This window comes from Marmota flaviventris, chromosome 9 (genome assembly GCF_047511675.1).
Source record: "Marmota flaviventris isolate mMarFla1 chromosome 9, mMarFla1.hap1, whole genome shotgun sequence".
Lineage (NCBI taxonomy): Eukaryota > Metazoa > Chordata > Mammalia > Rodentia > Sciuridae > Marmota > Marmota flaviventris.
Window position 1 is genome coordinate 16,611,138 of NC_092506.1, and position 18,057 is coordinate 16,629,194.

At 34.2% G+C, this 18,057-nt stretch overlaps 2 protein-coding genes and 1 pseudogene across 2 annotated transcripts; 1 reads left to right on the forward strand and 2 right to left on the reverse strand.

Moving 5' to 3' along the window:
• Positions 1–2,358: 2,358 nt before the first annotated feature.
• On the reverse strand, positions 2,359–3,135 carry LOC139706963 (olfactory receptor 5I1-like). The gene has a single exon (XM_071616943.1). It carries the CDS (start codon positions 3,133–3,135, stop codon positions 2,359–2,361), a length of 777 nt encoding a protein of 258 aa, XP_071473044.1.
• Positions 3,136–3,486: 351 nt separating this feature from the next.
• LOC139706964 (olfactory receptor 5W2-like) lies at positions 3,487–4,348 on the reverse strand (annotated as a pseudogene).
• A 12,119-nt stretch (positions 4,349–16,467) lies between these two features.
• Or5i1 (olfactory receptor family 5 subfamily I member 1) lies at positions 16,468–17,412 on the forward strand. Its single transcript, XM_071617070.1, has one exon. It carries the CDS (start codon positions 16,468–16,470, stop codon positions 17,410–17,412), a length of 945 nt encoding a protein of 314 aa, XP_071473171.1.
• The last annotated feature ends 645 nt before the right edge of the window (positions 17,413–18,057 follow it).

Below are 18,057 nucleotides of genomic sequence, written 5' to 3' on the forward strand. Positions count from 1 at the left end.
TGAAATGACTTTCCTCCTGGAAATAGGAAAAGCCATCATAAAATTCATCTGGAAAAATAAGAGACCCAGAATAACCAAAGGAATTCTTAGCAAGAAGAGTGAAACAGGTTATTACACTTGTAACTCAACAGTTCGATATGCCACAGGGTACAAAGTTTCTGTGCCATTTCGACAGAAAAATTCTCAATCACCCCAGACTGATCAGATGGCATGTAAAATTCTACATATCCTCTTTATTCAGTTTTATGTGTACATCTGTTTGAAGTAAGCATACTTTTGTAATTGGTTTTACTTGAAAATTAAATTAAATATGATTAAATATATGTTCATGAACAAGCATTCTGAAAGAGCTGTATTCTTCTTCGTATAATTTTCAATATGTTCATGACTGAGAGCTACATTTATCCAAACAACTTCTAGGTTGGATTAGTTAAAAGAGGAAATTACATGAGACTTCAACATAAAAATTCTAACCCCATAATACTTACAAGTTTCTGCTGCCAATGAAATGCAGAGTAAGTTCCTTTGGATACCAGTTCAGGGACCACACTCACTTCAGTTAAGATGCTTCAGGAAGGATTTAATCATATTGTAGGTAGGTGGTCAGCTTCTGAAAATGATGACTGTGTTGGATCAAAAATATAATTTCAGCTTTGCTAGCTGCATTACAGCCGCGGGAATTCAGCAAGCACCTGCCATTGATGAAGAAATACAGCAGGCTCCCTATATAATGAGGAGGGCAGGACTCCAGGAAACATAGCAGAAGACTGCAGCCCTCAGGGTGTGCGGTAAGCAGGCCAAGCTGAGCCAGGGTTTCTCTAAGTGCTGCTCCAGCTTGTACATTGGAATCGCCTGAGGAACTCTAAGGACCAGGGGCGCATTCTAACTTTTACTATTCCCTTACATAGAAATAATCATGTTTTCTGAAAGATGATATAATATCTGTGATATAATTATTGACTACCAAATGGAAGTATCATAGCAAATGTAAGAATTTAATTTGCAACTTTGATCTACCCAATGTAGATATTATCACTAATAGATGCTTAAATATGTAAAATATTTAACTGGAATGAAAAGCCATGTTTAGAAACCCTACATCTATCATGGTCTGTATGATTATAAACTTGATTAAATAAATCTGAAATAAAATTCAGGATTAAATTGTTCAGTTTGCTTGTGTAGTTTTGCATGCGTGTAGTCTCTTCCTACCAAGTAAAGCACCAGAGATGAGAAAAGCTGTCGGTCAGAAGTATCAAGAAAAGCTGCTTAGAGAAATTTAAAATTGACATGAACATGATTCTGGCTGTAACAAAGAGAATATTGATGTAAATGTACTTTTACACTGGCACTACCAGATCAAAGTTTGTAGATGTTTATTATCACAGAATAATATTTATGTACAGCAAAATGTTCTGGTTTCTAAACTACATTTTTCAAGGATACACATCCTCCAAAGCACTGAAATGATCACCCCAAGTAGACATAGATTGACACTATTATAAAACTAATGGCTTAGACTGTATCTGAAATGCCAAAGAAGAATGTTCCATACTTTCAGGAATACCTGGCATGATAAAATATTAGATAGGGATAAAACAATTATTTTCCATTATAGTTTACCTCTATTGCTCAAGCTGCTATTCAGACAAGTTTCTAACATATGCAGACATAAACTAAGTATAGAATATTATTAAGTTACTAAAATCTACTTTATAAAAGTATTTTTAAAATTTTTTTACAAATGATACTATCACACATTTTATTATAAAATGTGCCTTCTAACTAATGTGAAATACAAATATATATAATAAAAATCATTCACTGGTAAAACAATACGAATATTATTCTTAGCACCTAAATGTTTTAACACTATAGGTCATGAAAATCAATGATATAGGTAAAAGTATTCTCTCTCATTTGCAGACAAATGAACTGAGGCAGAGAAAAGTACAGTAACCTTTTCAATGCAACATTCATTATCAAGGTGCAGACTTAACATATAAACCTAGGCAATCTGGCTTCTTACCCAGAAATCCACACATCTGAGATATTCTGCACACATATGTACTCACATTTTTTTCTGAGATATTTACTATATTCCTTAAGATAACCTGACCCAATCCATTTTAACACATATCCTAAGACTGTAACCACAAACCTATTGAAGAGCAACTATTGTTCAGCTGCTACTTTTTAATATATACTTTTATTGTAGGATTATAAAATGACTGATTCTGTGAAAAAGCAAACGTGATAAAAGCCTGTTGTACAAGTAGTTGTGTGCTGCTGTTAAGGTTGCTGTGTCAAGTTAGAGTTACTAATTGAGGAATTAGGTGAAAATTGAAATATTATTTCTCATGAAGAATTTATCTTGGATTGTAGAGCTTTCTTCTCTGCATCTTTTACATCTTTATTTCTCAAACTGTAAGTCAATGGGTTCAGCACTGGGATGATAATGGTGTAGAACACCGAGATAATTTTATTAGTGTTGGGAGCATACACAGAACTGGGACAGGAATAAATGAAGAGAAGAGTCCCCTGGTAGACGACCACAGAAGTCGGGTGAGAGGCACAGGTAGAGAAAGTTTTCTTCCTCCCACCAGCAGAGTGGATCTTTAAGACTGAGAGAAGGATGAAATAGTAGGAGGTGATGATGATGATGAAACAGATAATTTCCACTGAGCTGCCATATGTGGAGAGGAGCCACTCATTAATTGATGTGTCTGTGCAGGAGAGCTTAAGCAGGGGAGGGAGGTCATAGAAAAAGTGGTTAATGACATTTTTGTCACAGTGCTTCAGAATAAAGGCAAAGGATGTGTGAACCAGAGAGCTCAGGTTGCCTCCAATGTAGGACAAGACAATCAGCCTGATACAGATGCCCCGTGATATCACAACTGTGTACAGTAAAGGGTTGCAGATGGACACATAGCGGTCATATGCCATGGCAGCCAAGATAAAGTATTCAGTATCTGCAAAAGTGCAGAAGAAATAAGACTTCAGGGCACACCCATAGTAGGAAATAGATTTGTTTACTGAGAGGAAATCATGTATGTATTCTAGCTTTCTAGAAAGCACAATCACTAAGGAATAGCAAAGGTCAACAAAGGACAGGTTTCTGAGGAAGAAACACATTACATTCACTGGTAAATCAAGTATTAGATTTAGCATGAAATACAAAGAAACTAAATGTATTAAAAGGCAGTTACTAAACAATAAATAAATCATATAGTAATTGAATTGAGTGGAAGAATCAACAATAAAACTGTGGAACTATTGAAAGCATCATAAATTTTTTCACATGTATTAATTCATGACAAGTAATGTTTGGATACCTGCAAAATTTTCTAATGATTAGCTTTCGCAGAAATATTTTAGTGAATTAGACAATGTGACACAACTTTGTTTCTTCTGTACCATGCAATATAATTTTGCAGAAAAACACACAACTATTAAAAGGTGCATATGCACACATAATGAAAATATTTAAATCCACCTTTTATTTTTCAATCTTTGAAGGGCTCCTTTCTTGTTCCACAGACTATTACTCAGAGGGTTCAGCATGAGAATCACAAGGATGTAAAATAACGAGATTATTTTGTCTTGTTCTACACAGCAAAAAGAACTTGGCTGGAAATACATGAAGAGGATATTGCCCTGGAAAACTGTAACAGCAGTTAAGTAGGAGGCACAGGTGGAGAAAAGTTTGAGCCTCCCCTCAGCACTGCAGATCTTTAAGGCTAAAGAGATGATGTAGTAATACGAGACAAGCACTTCATAAATGGTACTCAGCTCAATAAATCCCAAAATGGTGAATACATTTAACTCATTGATTTGTATCTGAGCAAGATCGTATAATAGAGAAGAAATATCAAGGAAGAAATGATTAATATCGTTAGACTGTCAATGTTTTATGCATCAAAGCATCTGCCATTTTCACCAGGTAAAACCCAGCCATGAGCAGGGGGAAGACCTACAGTCTATGTCTATTGCTGATGGCTTCATACCTACCAAAGGCCATCACCACTATCACTGGGCACTCAGAATCTGCAAGAATCCATGAGGTAAAGTACTGTAAAGTACAATCATAAAAGATAATTAACTTATTTTCATCAAATATGCCAATTGGCACCTAGCACCCAGTTGCTGCAGAATAGCAGAGGTCACAAGAAGAAAGGTGACAAAGGAAAAAATATATTGGTGTGTGAAGCTGGCAATCCACTATAATCAGCATGATTATTCCAAGATTTCCCAGAAGATTAATGAAATAAGCAAGCAGAGATATGATAAGTGTGGATAATGTTAATGCCAATGGAAATGAACTCAGGCAAGCAGGAATCTCTCCCATCCATTTTCTTTTGTTTTGTGCAAACTTAAAAAAGACCCCTATAACGTTGTGAGTGTGTGTGTGTATATCTATCTATCTATCTATCTATCTATACATCCATCTCTCTCTCTCTCTCTCTCTCTCTCTCTCTCTATATATATATATATATATATATATATATATATATATATATATATATATATATGTCTAATTAGTCTGCATATCCATGGATTGTCTGTAATGAAAGAACAATGATTCCAACTCTAATATTTTTTTATCCTTAGAAAAAATATCTAGTCATGCTTCACTCTTAAAATAACATCTTATCTATTTGGGGAAAAAAAGTAGGAAAAAAAACTAAAATAGCAGTTGAGAACTAGATATCATTAAAGAGGTATAGTACTTTCCTCATGGTTTTTATTTTGGGGACTTTGCTTTCCTTACTTCATGAAATCTAAGTATGGAATAAACACCAACTATACAAAGACTAGGCTGCAAGATATAGAAACAAATAATTTTGTAATTTTGTGATTTGTATAAACATTCACAAAGACACAAAAACGTACAATTATGACCTTTCTCAAAATCATCATTGGTTTAAAAAATTATTGTTTTAGTTCTATATGCATTGAGCATAGCACTAACCAGTAAAAATGTTATATTCTACTGTTGGTAATCAATGTTCTCTTTAGTAATTAATTAGACATAAAATAGATATTATTGATTTTTTTTAAAGAAAGCATATTATGATTCTACCACAAATTTGATTTTACCACAAAAATTGGAAAAAGGGGATGGATATTTGTGGGTTTCCCACCTTTCAGGTAACTAAGGTAAGTGGCCCTATTAAGTTGAAATCAAACATATTGTTACTTGTAATATGATACAGCAATTATCTCTCAACTTAAAAAATAAAACGAAATAACATCCTTAATTTTTTAATGTTTCTATACAATAATCAAATGAGTTAAGGGTTGCTTATGAACCCAGATTATAACAAAATAATTAAACATTATTTTGTGAATAGTAATACGTTCAGTGAACGTCTTTTGGTTTTGAGTAGAAAATATTCATTTTGAGCAATAGATTTCAAAATTTAATAAACAAAATAAGCTGGCTTAAATAATTTATTTACAAAGCTCTCATTTATTTTCCCAAAAGGTAAGGGTTGTTTTATCCTTAATTTAAAAATTTGGAAATTCGGAAACTTTTCTAAGAGAAGCAGTGTCCTTCGGTGTGTGATAGGTATGTGATATGTGTGTGTGTGTGTGTGTGTGTGTGTGTGTGTGTGTGTATATATATATATATATATATATATATGTATATATATATATATATATATATATATATATATATATATATAAAATGTTTGTCATTACCTCTGAAGCTAATTATTCTCTAAGCTACTTCCATCAGGGTTTCCCATTATACAGAGGTAAGTATGATTAATTATATTTATGGCTCTTTATTTTCCCCTGTGAATGCATCCATGTCTTCAGTAAAGTTTGAGTTTTAACTCTTGACATTGATCATTTAATTGATCTATGTCAGTAAGAAAAGTGTGAATTAAATTTATAGTGTTAAAATAATACACATACCCAGAGCCACTTTTGTTATTTGAGCTGTGACTATGGCCCACTTTCATGTTTGACCTGGAGTAACTGTTGGTGTGCCATTGGTATATGTGGTCATTGCTTCTGTACTAGAAGTCAATCTAAACCTAGGTAAACCCAAACATACTGTTGGTGTATTATGCAGAAAATACCAAATAACTACCTACAAAGTCTTACTGCCAAACTTCCCACTGGGTCTGAAATAAGTTGAGATGCCTTGTCCACAGTTAATAGCCAGTAATCAGGCACTGATGAAGTCTTCCTGGCTCTAGGAAGAACCTGGGGATGAAAGGACCATTCCCAGGCTCCTATGTTGCACCTGAGACCACCAATATTACTAAGCTGGATTACGCACTGCACATGAATAAATTATTTGGTCCCATAATAAGCGCAATACTGAGACAAGACCAAGGTCCACAATTCTATGGGCTGCCAACTACTGATGTAGACTTGTGACCCAAGACAGTTTAAACAGCCATATATTATACTAGCTTAATAGAAGCCTGATCATACAAGGGCTACAAGTCTGCCCTTGGCAATGAAGCTATCTCAGAGTCTTCACCCACAAGTAGGCTAGGGGATGGGCCTCCTTAGGTTCTGCCCGGGGTTATATCTCTCCATTCCAATGTTAAGTTCCAGGGCAAAGTCTTCTGTTTAAGATGATGACCTACATCTAATGAAAAGGATCATGTACCTATGTTTCCTGAGTTTGAAATGACATTTGTGACAACAGTTCCTTAGCCCCCTAGGCTGAGAGTAAGCTGGGTCATATCTGAGTCTCATGGCCACAACAACATGACAGTCTCAGAGGTTCACCAAGGCCTTACCAACAGCTAGTGATGATTTAATTCAAAAGATTATATCATTGGCTTATGATTCTCTCTGGTGTTGGAAACTTGTTTTAAGCAAAGGCCTAGTGAGGCCTGTGTTGCCTGAATTTGGAGAATGTTTGGAGGAAGCAGTCCCTTGGCCACCAAAGCTGTCACTAAGCTGGATCAAGCCTGAATCTCATAGTAGTAGAGATTTGCACTGTCTCAAAGAGGCAGGCTGGTGATGGCTCAGGTCCAATTCAGGCTAAATTTCAGGTAGTCCCACTAGTGCTCAGGTCTCTCCCTGATGCTGGATCCAGTCTACAGGCCCCTTCTCTGAGCTCTGGCTGTTTAAAGCCCCAAGATTATACCAGGTCCTAAGGCTCACCATGGCGGGCTTGGTACTGGACTGTGACACAAAGTCCTGTACTAGATTTCATGCACATCTCCCCAGACAGTGGAGTCTGGCTCCACCTGCCACCTGAAGATGAGGTTGGCTTTAATTCAATTATATTTTAGATTATCTATCTTAAAATTATCTCAACATATAAGAATATTGAAACCAACATTGGGGACGTAAGAATCAGGGCTTTTTATTTGACAATGGCTTACTGGAATATGAGGACCAGAGTATTATGGCTAAGAGAAGGGATATCAAGCTATTAGTGAAGGAAGTATTTCTCTACAGAAAATAAACATTAAAATATTAATGTGTGTATAAACACACACACACACACAGTGAGAAACAACACCACTCAACCCCAATATTCAATATATTCATATTGAATATACCAAAGCCCTCTAAGAAAACTGAAGGTTTGAGACTGACTGGCTTATCTCTAATTAGGTGATGACCTGTTTGTCTCTGGCGCCATCTACTGTGTAGAACAGGTAAGAACACAGTGCCAAAGGAAACCACTTTGCAATCCCTCCTTGCCAAGCAGAACCAATGTGAAAGAAAGAGCATTTTCTGGTCAGACTTCTTTCTTTTTTTAAAATTTATTTATTTGTATTTTAGTTATATGTAAGATTAAGGTTCATTTTCACATAATTATAAAAACATGGATTATAATTTGCTGTAATTTAGTCTCCAGTACTTCCTCATCCCCTCTTCCCTTCCCTTCCCTCTACTAATCATTCTGATATATATATATATATAAATTATAAAAATTAATTAGTGTCTTGTGGATGTACATGTTGGTGATATTCAACACTGTTGTATATTCATAAATATACATAGAAAAATTAGATCAGATTTATTCCACTTTTCTTCCCGTATCCTGTCCCACCTCCCTCCACTTCAATCCTCCCACTTTTTTTTTTTTTCATTTCTCTCTTTTTCTCCCTTTATTTTGTACTTTTTTTCCATATGTCAGAGAAAATATTGTACCTTTGACTTTTGGAGTCTGGTTTATTTCACTTAGCATAATAGAGACTAATTTCTTAAGGTTGGTTCAGGGTGGACATTCTATGTAATTGGATAGAATTATATTTTTTTTCTGACAACCTTCTACATCAAATTAGTTGCATGTTCCATTTTTTTTTTCCCAAAGTCTCATGGTACTCCTTTGTTTCCAACCAATTCCCTGTATGCTAATAGTCAGTACTATTAAATTCATTCAATGAGCTGGCCATTCTAAGACTGTGTTTACCACCTCCATTTGATTTTTTACTACAGCTTAATTCCATGGTGAATGACCCCACACTTTTTGTCATTATCCAAATCTTTCTAAAAATATTTTTTAAATATTATTTCTATATTTTTATTTTTGTTTCATTTTTTGGAGGTATTAATGATTGAAAGTACTCTACAAACTGAGTTACATCCCCAACCAAACTCAAAAGGTCAAGGGTTGTCTGTTTCCTTCAGATATGGAAGCTAGGGAGGAAAAAAGGAAAAGAAATGTGGGAACAGATCTCAGGGAAATGAAAGGGAAATCAGTAGAGGAAAGGGACCAAAAGTGAGGATTGAGGAGTGGGAGGTGGGGGGGTTACGGGGAGTGATATTGACCAAATTATATTATGTTGTGGGTATGTATGAATATGAAACAACAAATCTCATCATTATGTCCACTATAATGTGCCAATAAATTATGTGGAGAAAATAAAATACTATAGTTATTTTATAATCTGTTTGCCAACTCAAATTGTGTGTCAACATGCAATGGATTTTTAGTATTTATTTTCTTGTTTATTGGCCATAGCTCTTGCCTATTCTCTTTAATTTTACATTTAGTAATTATTATATGTTATGTGTTGACTACAAAGAAAGATTTTCCAGATGATTTCTTTTATTAAAGAGGGCTAGATCCTTCCTCTGATAAAATTTAGACCGATAACTCAATCGAATCAGCAACTGATTAGAACAGGATCTTTCTTGCCTTGGCAAAAGGCAGTATCCCTACTTATAGAGCATAGCCATTCTGGCTTTCACATATGAGCTTGAGATCTTTGTCTTTTCAGTAGGAATAGTGTGAGAATCTCCACTGTCATGCTTCCAGAGACGTCTGGTTTATGGCATTAATATTGAGAAGGTTGTGGAAGCAACGTCACTGTGTATTTGAGGTCCCACCGATCTCCACTTGTGGAACTCTAATCATGTGCAATTGCGAGAAGTTCTGCTAACCACTCTGACCACAGCCGCAGTGCTCCAGGAAGCATTATGTCTGTATTCTTTTCTGTGAGAGGCACCCAGATTAGCAGGCCTTCTCTAAGAAATGTGGTTAAGAGTTGCCAGTGTCAAGCTTTAATTCCCTCAAGCTTTTACACTTTTCTTTTTTACTCAAACCTTCAATCCATTGCAGATCCTTTTGTCCTTAGTAAAACAAGAGTATTCCACTTCATTTGTATGAGGTTTTGCAGTGATGTCAGTTTATTGTAAAATTTGAAGTTTAGCATATCTTGAATAGGAACTCATTCATGCATTCCAGGGTCCTCACATCTCCACTTTAAACAGTCCCATACTGTGTAACTTCCTCAAACACTCAGTAAGTCCATGTTCTGTTCTCTCACCCACACTCATGATTGTGAGATTGTGACTGTAGCACCTGCAGAGACATTGGCAGATCCTCAGCTCAGGTCTGAGTCTTTAAACCCTGAATTATATTCATTCTAATGCATACTGATGAGTTTATATATATGATGCAAAAATTTACTCCCCTAGTATTATAGAAGTAAAGATTTGATCAGTCAAAGCTTCAGTTTTGTTTAGTTTTTGCTTTGTTTGTTTGTTTGTTTTTGCTGATAAGGGAGAATATCACCCCATAAAAGCTTTGTCAGTTTCTAGAGAGAGAGGAGGTAAGTGGAAAAAAAAAAAAAAAAGCTCTTTTAATAAGAGGAAACTGGGCTTCAGGTGGAGAGTAAAAATAGAACAGTCCAAGGAGGTGGAAACAGCAAAAAAGGATTTTGAGGCAAAGCATTTAAAGACTCTAAGGAAGAAACTTTCACTAATGTATTCCATTGAAGAGGCCATGGATTGTTCAGGAAATTTCTGCAATGGGCAGTTGAAGCCTTTGCATGAAACTCTTGGAAAAATTAAAGGATCCTAAAGGATTAACAAGGTCATGACAATGCAAACTTTACTGTGTGATTTCAATTTCCTGGTGGGGTGTTATAGAAAGTCTCAGTTCTCAGTGATATTTGGAATGTAGCCCTTATTATTATTAATTTTTAAAAGTTTCAATGAAACAATAAACTAATGTATATTTTCACATCCTCTGTATAGGGTTAGGTTTATTTTTTTGTTTTATATTTATAGAAACAACAGAGGGTATGTAATTATGTATATAATATATTAGTTACAGTCAATAAACAAGAGAAATCTCTTAGTTGCCTACAAAATTCAGTGGTATTTGCTGATATTAGAAAATATACCATCATAGGTGGTAGAGTAATATCACCTTCACTTCCTTCTCAAATAAAAGTCACCAATATCATAATTACTATACACCAGCTGACCTTATAATAAAAAATCTGTTCAAATATACTCTACTGTCATGTATAACTTAAAAAAGAAAAGAAAAGAAAAAGAAAAAAAGTTGTTCACTATATCTATATTCCTAAAAATTGTGCTAATCTGTACACTGTACCAATGTGTATAATTATCTCAATGAAAGATTCCCTTCAATTCTCCTTTTTCTCTCTCTCTCTCTTTGTTACTGTGTCAGTCAAATTTAGAACCCCAATAAAGTATAATGCAATGTCACAGAAAATAAGAAGGTTTTGAAAGTGTTTAGTTTGTTTCATTTTGTTTTCTTGTAGAGACAATGCTACAGCTTCTGGGATGATGGGCTTTTTTCCCATATCTATAGAACCTTGGATCTCACACACACATTCTTATAGATCAAGTATTACAGTGTTAGATTATCACTATTCTTCTTTCTCTCAGAAAACATCTGCTTATAAATAGTCTACATAGGACTCCATGGGTCTTCCTCCTCAACACAACAAAAATATTAATTTTCAGTACTGATAATAGAATCCATCGAGTTTTTTAAATAATTTATTCAAATAAATTTTATGACTCCTATTTTTATTTCTCTGAAGAACATCACTGGAATTTTAATAGGAATCACATTACATCTGTATAGCATTTTTGGAAGTATGGCAATTTTGACAATATTAATTTTGTCTATATAAGAACACAGGACATCTTTTCATAATCTAAGGTTTTCAATTTCTTTTTTTAGTGCTCTGTAGTTTTCATTGTAGAGGTCTTTCACCTTTTTTGGTAGATTGAATCCCAAGTATTTTTTGAAGCTATTGTGAATAGGATAGTTTTCATGATTTCTCTTTTAGCTAATTCATCATTGCTGTATAGGAATGCAATTGATTAATGGGTGTTAATTTTTTATTCTACTACTTTGCTGAATTTATGCATGAGTTGTAGAGGTTTTCAGGTTGAGTTTTTTGGTTCTTCTAAATGTAGAATCATGTTATCCCCTAATAGGGACACTTTGAGCTCTCCTTTTCCTATCATATCCTTTGCTTTCTTTCTTTTGCCTAATTGCTTTGGCTAAAGTTTCAAGAACTTTATTGAATAGAAGGGATGAAAGGAGCATCCTTGTCTTGTTCCAGTGTTTATAGAAAATGCTTCAAGTTTTTCTGCATTTTGAATGATGTGGGACTTGGCTTTGTTGTATATAGGTTTTATAATGTTCAGGTATGTTCCTTCTATACCTAGTTTTACTACTGCTATAAACATAAAGCACTGCTGTATTTTGTCAAATGATTTTTGTGCATTTATTGAAATAATTATGTAATTCTTGTTTTTAAGCCTATTGATGTGGTCAATTTTGTTTATTGATTTCCATATATTGAACCAATCTTGCATTCCTGGGATGAACCCCACTTGATTATGATACACAATAGTTTTAATATGTTTTGTATGCAATTCGTCAGGATTTTATTAAGAATTTTTGCATCTATGATTATCAGGGATATTGGTCTGAAGATTTCTTTCCTTGATGTGTCTTTGTTCGGTTTTGGTATCAGGGTAATACTAGCTTCATAGGATGAGTTTGGAGGAGTTCCTTTCTTTTTTATTTCATGAAATAATTTAAAAAGAATAGGTGGTAGCTCTTCTTTGAAGGTCTTGTAGAATTCTGATATGAATCTATATGATCTTGGCCTTTACTTTGTTGGTAGGCTTTTGATGACATCATTAATTTCATTGCTTGAAATTTATCTGTTTAAATTTTCTATATCCCCCTGATTCAATCTGGGTAAGGTCATGTCTATATAAATTTGTTGATATCTTCAAGATTTTTTATTTTATTGGAGTGTACATTTTCAGAATAATTTCTGATTATTGTTTGTATTTCAGTAGTGTCCATGATGATCTTTCATTTTTCACCACAAATTTTAGATTTTTTTTTTGTTTTTTAAAGATGACTAAGGATTTATCAACTTTATTAATATTTTCAAAGAACCAAATTTTTGTTTTATTGATTTTTTTGAATTTTTTATTCTTTTGTTTTAATCTCATTGATTTCATTTCTTATTTTAATGATTTTCTTCTTCTACTGCTTTTGTTATTGATTTGTTCTTCTTTTTCCAGGGCTTTGAGGTGTAAAGTTAGGTTATTTATTTGATGACTTTCTATTATTTTAATGAATGTGCTCAATGCAATGAACTTTCCTATTACAACCAACTTAATATTGTTCCAGAGATTTTGATATGTTGTGGTGTTCTTCACATTTACTTCTAAGTATTTTTTTAAAAATTTCATCCCTGATTTCTTCTGCTAACTATTACTAATTCAATAGTTTATAATTTAATATCCAGGTGTGTTATTGTAGCTTCTAATTTTTGTTTTTTTATTGATTTCTAATTTTGTTCTGTTATGATCTGATAGAATGCAAGATAGTCTCTATTTTTTTTTTTTTTTTGGTATTTGCTAAGAGTTTTTTTTTTTTTTTGGTCTAAGATATGTTCTATTTTATAAAAATCTATATGCTGCTGAGAAGAAAACCCTATTCAGTTATTGATGAAATAGTCTATATGTGACTGTTAAATTATTAGTTGTGTTTTTTAGTTCCACAGCTTTGTTATTTTGTTTTTGTTTGGAAGATTCATCCAGTGATGAGAGAGGTGTGTCAAAGTCCCCCATTTTATTGTGCTATGGTCTATTTGATTCTTGAAATTGGGAAGGGTGTGTTTGTTGTATATAGATGCTCCATTGTTTGGGGCATAAATATTTATGATTGTTATTACTTGTGTGTATATAGAAAGATAGATACACACGCACACACACACACACATCTATCTATCTACCTATATAGATGAGATACAGTTTTAAATATTTGAACTATTTGCAAAGAACTAGCACAAATCTAGGGTCATTTTTCAGTTTACAAGTGCTATTAAAAACAACCCCAATATTAGTGGGAATGAAAATTATCTCTTCAAATGAACACTGATAGCATTTGTACTATAATTACCAATGTGTATTTAAAAAAATTACAACGAATATAACTATTAACAAACCCAAAGAGTCCCTTGGAAATAAACTTGTTTGGAATATTTTAATTATTAGGTCCCCGAGGAACAGGAGAATTCGTATAAAAGTCCTTAGTCCTGCTGGTGAAATTATTCACTTAGACAGTTGGAAACAGCTCCTATCTTGGTGAGTGGCTTCTGTAATGATTATACCTTGCTTTCATGGGGCAAAAGTTGAGCTTGGGTACTTCAGGTGGTAGGGGTAGTACTCAGTGGAAGGGGTAGTGCTCAGTGCTGTGCATGCATGAGGCCCTGGTTTCATCCCAGCAGCTCTGAGAACAAGAACCACTGATTTATATCCAATTGAGAAATTCTATTTTTTCCTACTCAATATTATGTCTATAAGAGCATTCCTCTGTGTCACTCTGATCCAGGTTGCCCAGGGATGCAACATATCTTTGCTTAAAGACTCCTTTGGTCACAGATAAGAAAACACACATGACTGCCTACTTGATACTTTTATTCCATAAAACTGTTTTACATATGAGAAGAATTTACTGAATCCAGTAGCTTGATTATATATTTTTGTTAATTTCCTTTTAAAACAAGAGTTCAAGCTCCACTTTCCTCCCCGCATTTCCCATCCTGTATCTTCCCTTCCCTGTATCCTGTCTCTACACAGAATTTTTAGGCTATCAAAAGAAATGACCAGTTGGAAGCTCCTAAGAGAAAATGCCCTTCTTTCTTAGGAAACAGAGAAACCTTTTCTTCTTCCCTTCAGCCACTCCAGGAACCTCTGCCTGTCTCAGAGTGGTCACACTGTTCATGTTATGACCACCCTCTTGCTTGCTCTCATGGGCTTTCGCTGGGGAACACTTGAACTTGTATCAAATCTACTGACTACTGGTTCAATGACCTTGGTATTTTACCCTAAGCAGCAGTGTTTTTGCCCCAAATATGAAGTTGATAAGAAACTGGTTTATGGAAAGCCAATGTATCATGAGGTTTTGGGGTCAGGATCTTTAATGCCAATCCTTTTATCACATTTGTCGATCTCAGATTCTCTAGTTTGCCTTTCATAAGAACAAGATGATAATGATAGTAGCTCCATTATAATTTTGTTAATGGTTTTGCTGACAAATGGTTATAAAGCATTTAAAATATTTCCATTATACATAATCGTCATTTTATAAAGTTTGCTGTTTATCCACTAAATGTCATTCTCTCCAAGGAATTACACATGGAATGACAAATAGATAGATAGGTGGTAGATAGAGATAATTTATTAAATACAGAAACCATAAGATATTTTTGCCCTTGTTGTGGTGTTGATTAAGATAACTTACATTGTTACACAAAGTCACATTGTCTACCTATGGCCAAGATAGACAGGCAACCAAAATCTTACTAATGCTAATGCAATGAATTTGATAATTTTGCAAACAATCAAAATGATAAATTAAGCGCTGCCCTGCCATGGATCTCCTTGTATTCACAACCAGGAAATAAGGTAGGACAACACCTTGAGCAGGTGCTTAAGCTTCTGGCCATCATCCTTCTCCTGTTCAACTTGCCCATGCCAGAAGAAAGTTTATGATTAAGTAAGATGAAGTTTGTAGCCCTGTCACTGTCATAGAACTTACTTTATAAATTACAGAAACATATTTAATGTCCTTCCTGCCTTTCTGGGGTAATACTAAGATAGCAATTGCATGCTTTCCTTGTAAGATTATTTTATGTATCTCTAAGTCTATTTCTGAGCTTAAGTTCAACATTACTTTCACTTCAAAGTCATATCAATTCAACTCCTTCAGGTACTTCAAGTTCTACTCTTGAAAATATTCTGAGAATTTGGAAGCAGTGATTGAAAACTGTCTCAGGCTTAACCAATTATATTATGCTGAAACAAAAACAGTGGCTTTTTCGGTTTGCTAATTGTCTTAAAATAGCAAGAATGTCTATGATTTAATTAGAAGTAAATTTGCAACTAAATGCTGTATCAGTGGAATAATATTCACTATTTACTGATGGTATATGCCAAAATAATAAAAGCAAACATCTTATTTCATGTTTAATTTATTATGTGCACAGGATATATGGTGTTATCCAAAGATTTTTCTTGTTAAAAATATATTCAGATCTGATATTTACTGTTGCTTGTTTTCATTTCACTAACAGAGCTTTTACTTTATATTTTTAAATTAAACACTTATCTAGCACTTTTTTATTAAAATACTCAATCCACATTTTCAAGAAATATAACACACTAGCGTACATTAAATCTTAGAAAACATTGTTCTAAAGTTCTCATTTTTATACTAGTCTAGGAATCAATTTTAAATGATATTATATAAATATATATATATATATATGTATACATATACATATGCATATATATATATATATATTCATGTTCTTTATACCATCATCAATCAGTCCATTAATTTATTGCTTTGTTAGTACTCTTAGCCGGCTATTGTTTTATGACTGAAAATGTTAGTGAAACCATACGTTGATTCCTGTTCACAGGGAGCCAAATGTCCAATGACAGGAATAATAGTTGATTGAATAAATAAAAGATGTAACTATGAAATCTGATAGCTAATAAATTATGAAATGTATCTCCTAGTTTATGCTTTAGAAACTTTGATCATAATGTATTTACTGGTTAATTATTTTGTAAACAGTACATTACCTGGATATCTCATTATCATTCTCCTTCCATCTATATGTTAATTTAGAAGGTTAAAATTCTTATAAAAGGAAAATCACACCGAAGATGGAATTTACAGAGGGAAACTACACCTTGGTCACTGAATTCATTCTCCTGGGTTTTCCTACTCGCCCTGAACTGCAGATTGTCCTATTCCTCATATTTCTCGTATTGTATGGTATGATCTTAACAGGGAACATTGGATTGATGCTGTTAATCAGGACAGATCCACAACTTCAAACCCCCATGTATTTCTTCCTCAGCAACCTGTCCTTTGTTGACCTTTGCTATTCCTCAGTCATTGTGCCCAAAATGCTGATCAATTTTCTCTCAGTAAACAAATCTATTTCCTACTATGGGTGCGCCCTGCAGTTTTATTTCTTCTGCACTTTTGCAGATACTGAAGACTTTATCTTGGCTGCCATGGCATATGACCGCTATGTGGCCATCTGCAACCCTTTACTGTACACAGTTGTGATGTCACGGGGCATCTGTATCAGGCTGATTGTCTTGTCCTACATTGGAGGCAACCTGAGCTCTCTGGTTCACACATCCTTTGCCTTTATTCTGAAGTACTGTGACAAAAATGTCATTAACCACTTTTTCTGTGACCTCCCTCCCCTCCTTAAGCTCTCTTGCACAGACACATCAATTAATGAGTGGCTCCTCTCCACATATGGCAGCTCAGTGGAAATTATCTGTTTCATCATCATCATCACCTCCTACTATTTCATCCTTCTTTCAGTCTTAAAGATCCGCTCTGCTGGTGGGAGGAAGAAAACCTTCTCTACCTGTGCCTCTCACCTGACTTCTGTGGTCATCTACCAGGGGACACTTCTCTTCATTTACTTCCATCCCAGGTCTGTGTATGCTCCCAACACTGTTAAAATTATCTTGGTGTTCTACACCATTATCATCCCAGTGCTGAACCCATTGATTTACAGTTTGAGAAATAAAGATGTAAAAGATGCAGAGAAGAAAGCTCTACAATCAAAGGTAAATTCTTCATGAGAGAAAACATTTCAAGATTCATCTAATTCCCTGATTAATAACTCTAAATGGGCACCTACAGCAACCTTACCATCAGGCACACACCTACTTGCATAACAGGCTATTATCACATTTGTTTTTTTTCACACAATCAATAACAGGCTATTATCACATTTGTTTTTTTCACACAGTCAAATGCTTTTTATAATCCCATGATAAAAGTAAACATTAAAAAATGTTTTGTTTATTAAGCAACTAAATAATAGCTGCTCTTCAATATGTGTTTGGTTACAGGCTTGGGATGTATGTTAAAATTGTTTGGGTCATGATATACTAAATATTTCAGAAAACTGTGGATACATATGTATGCAGAATGTCTCAGAAGTGTGGGTTTCTTGGTAAGAGAAGATGCCAGATTGCCTAGATATGTATGTTATGTCTGCTCCTGGATAATGAATGGTACAATGAAAAAAATTGCTGTACTTTTCTCAGCCACAGTTCATTTGCCTGAAAATGAGAGAGAATACTTTTACCTGTATCATTGATTTTAGTGGTCAGTAGTGTTGATACATTTAAGTGCTAAGAATAATATCTGTACAGTTTTACCAGTTAAATGATTTTTACTTTATATAGTTGTATTGCACATTAATTAGAAGGCACATCATA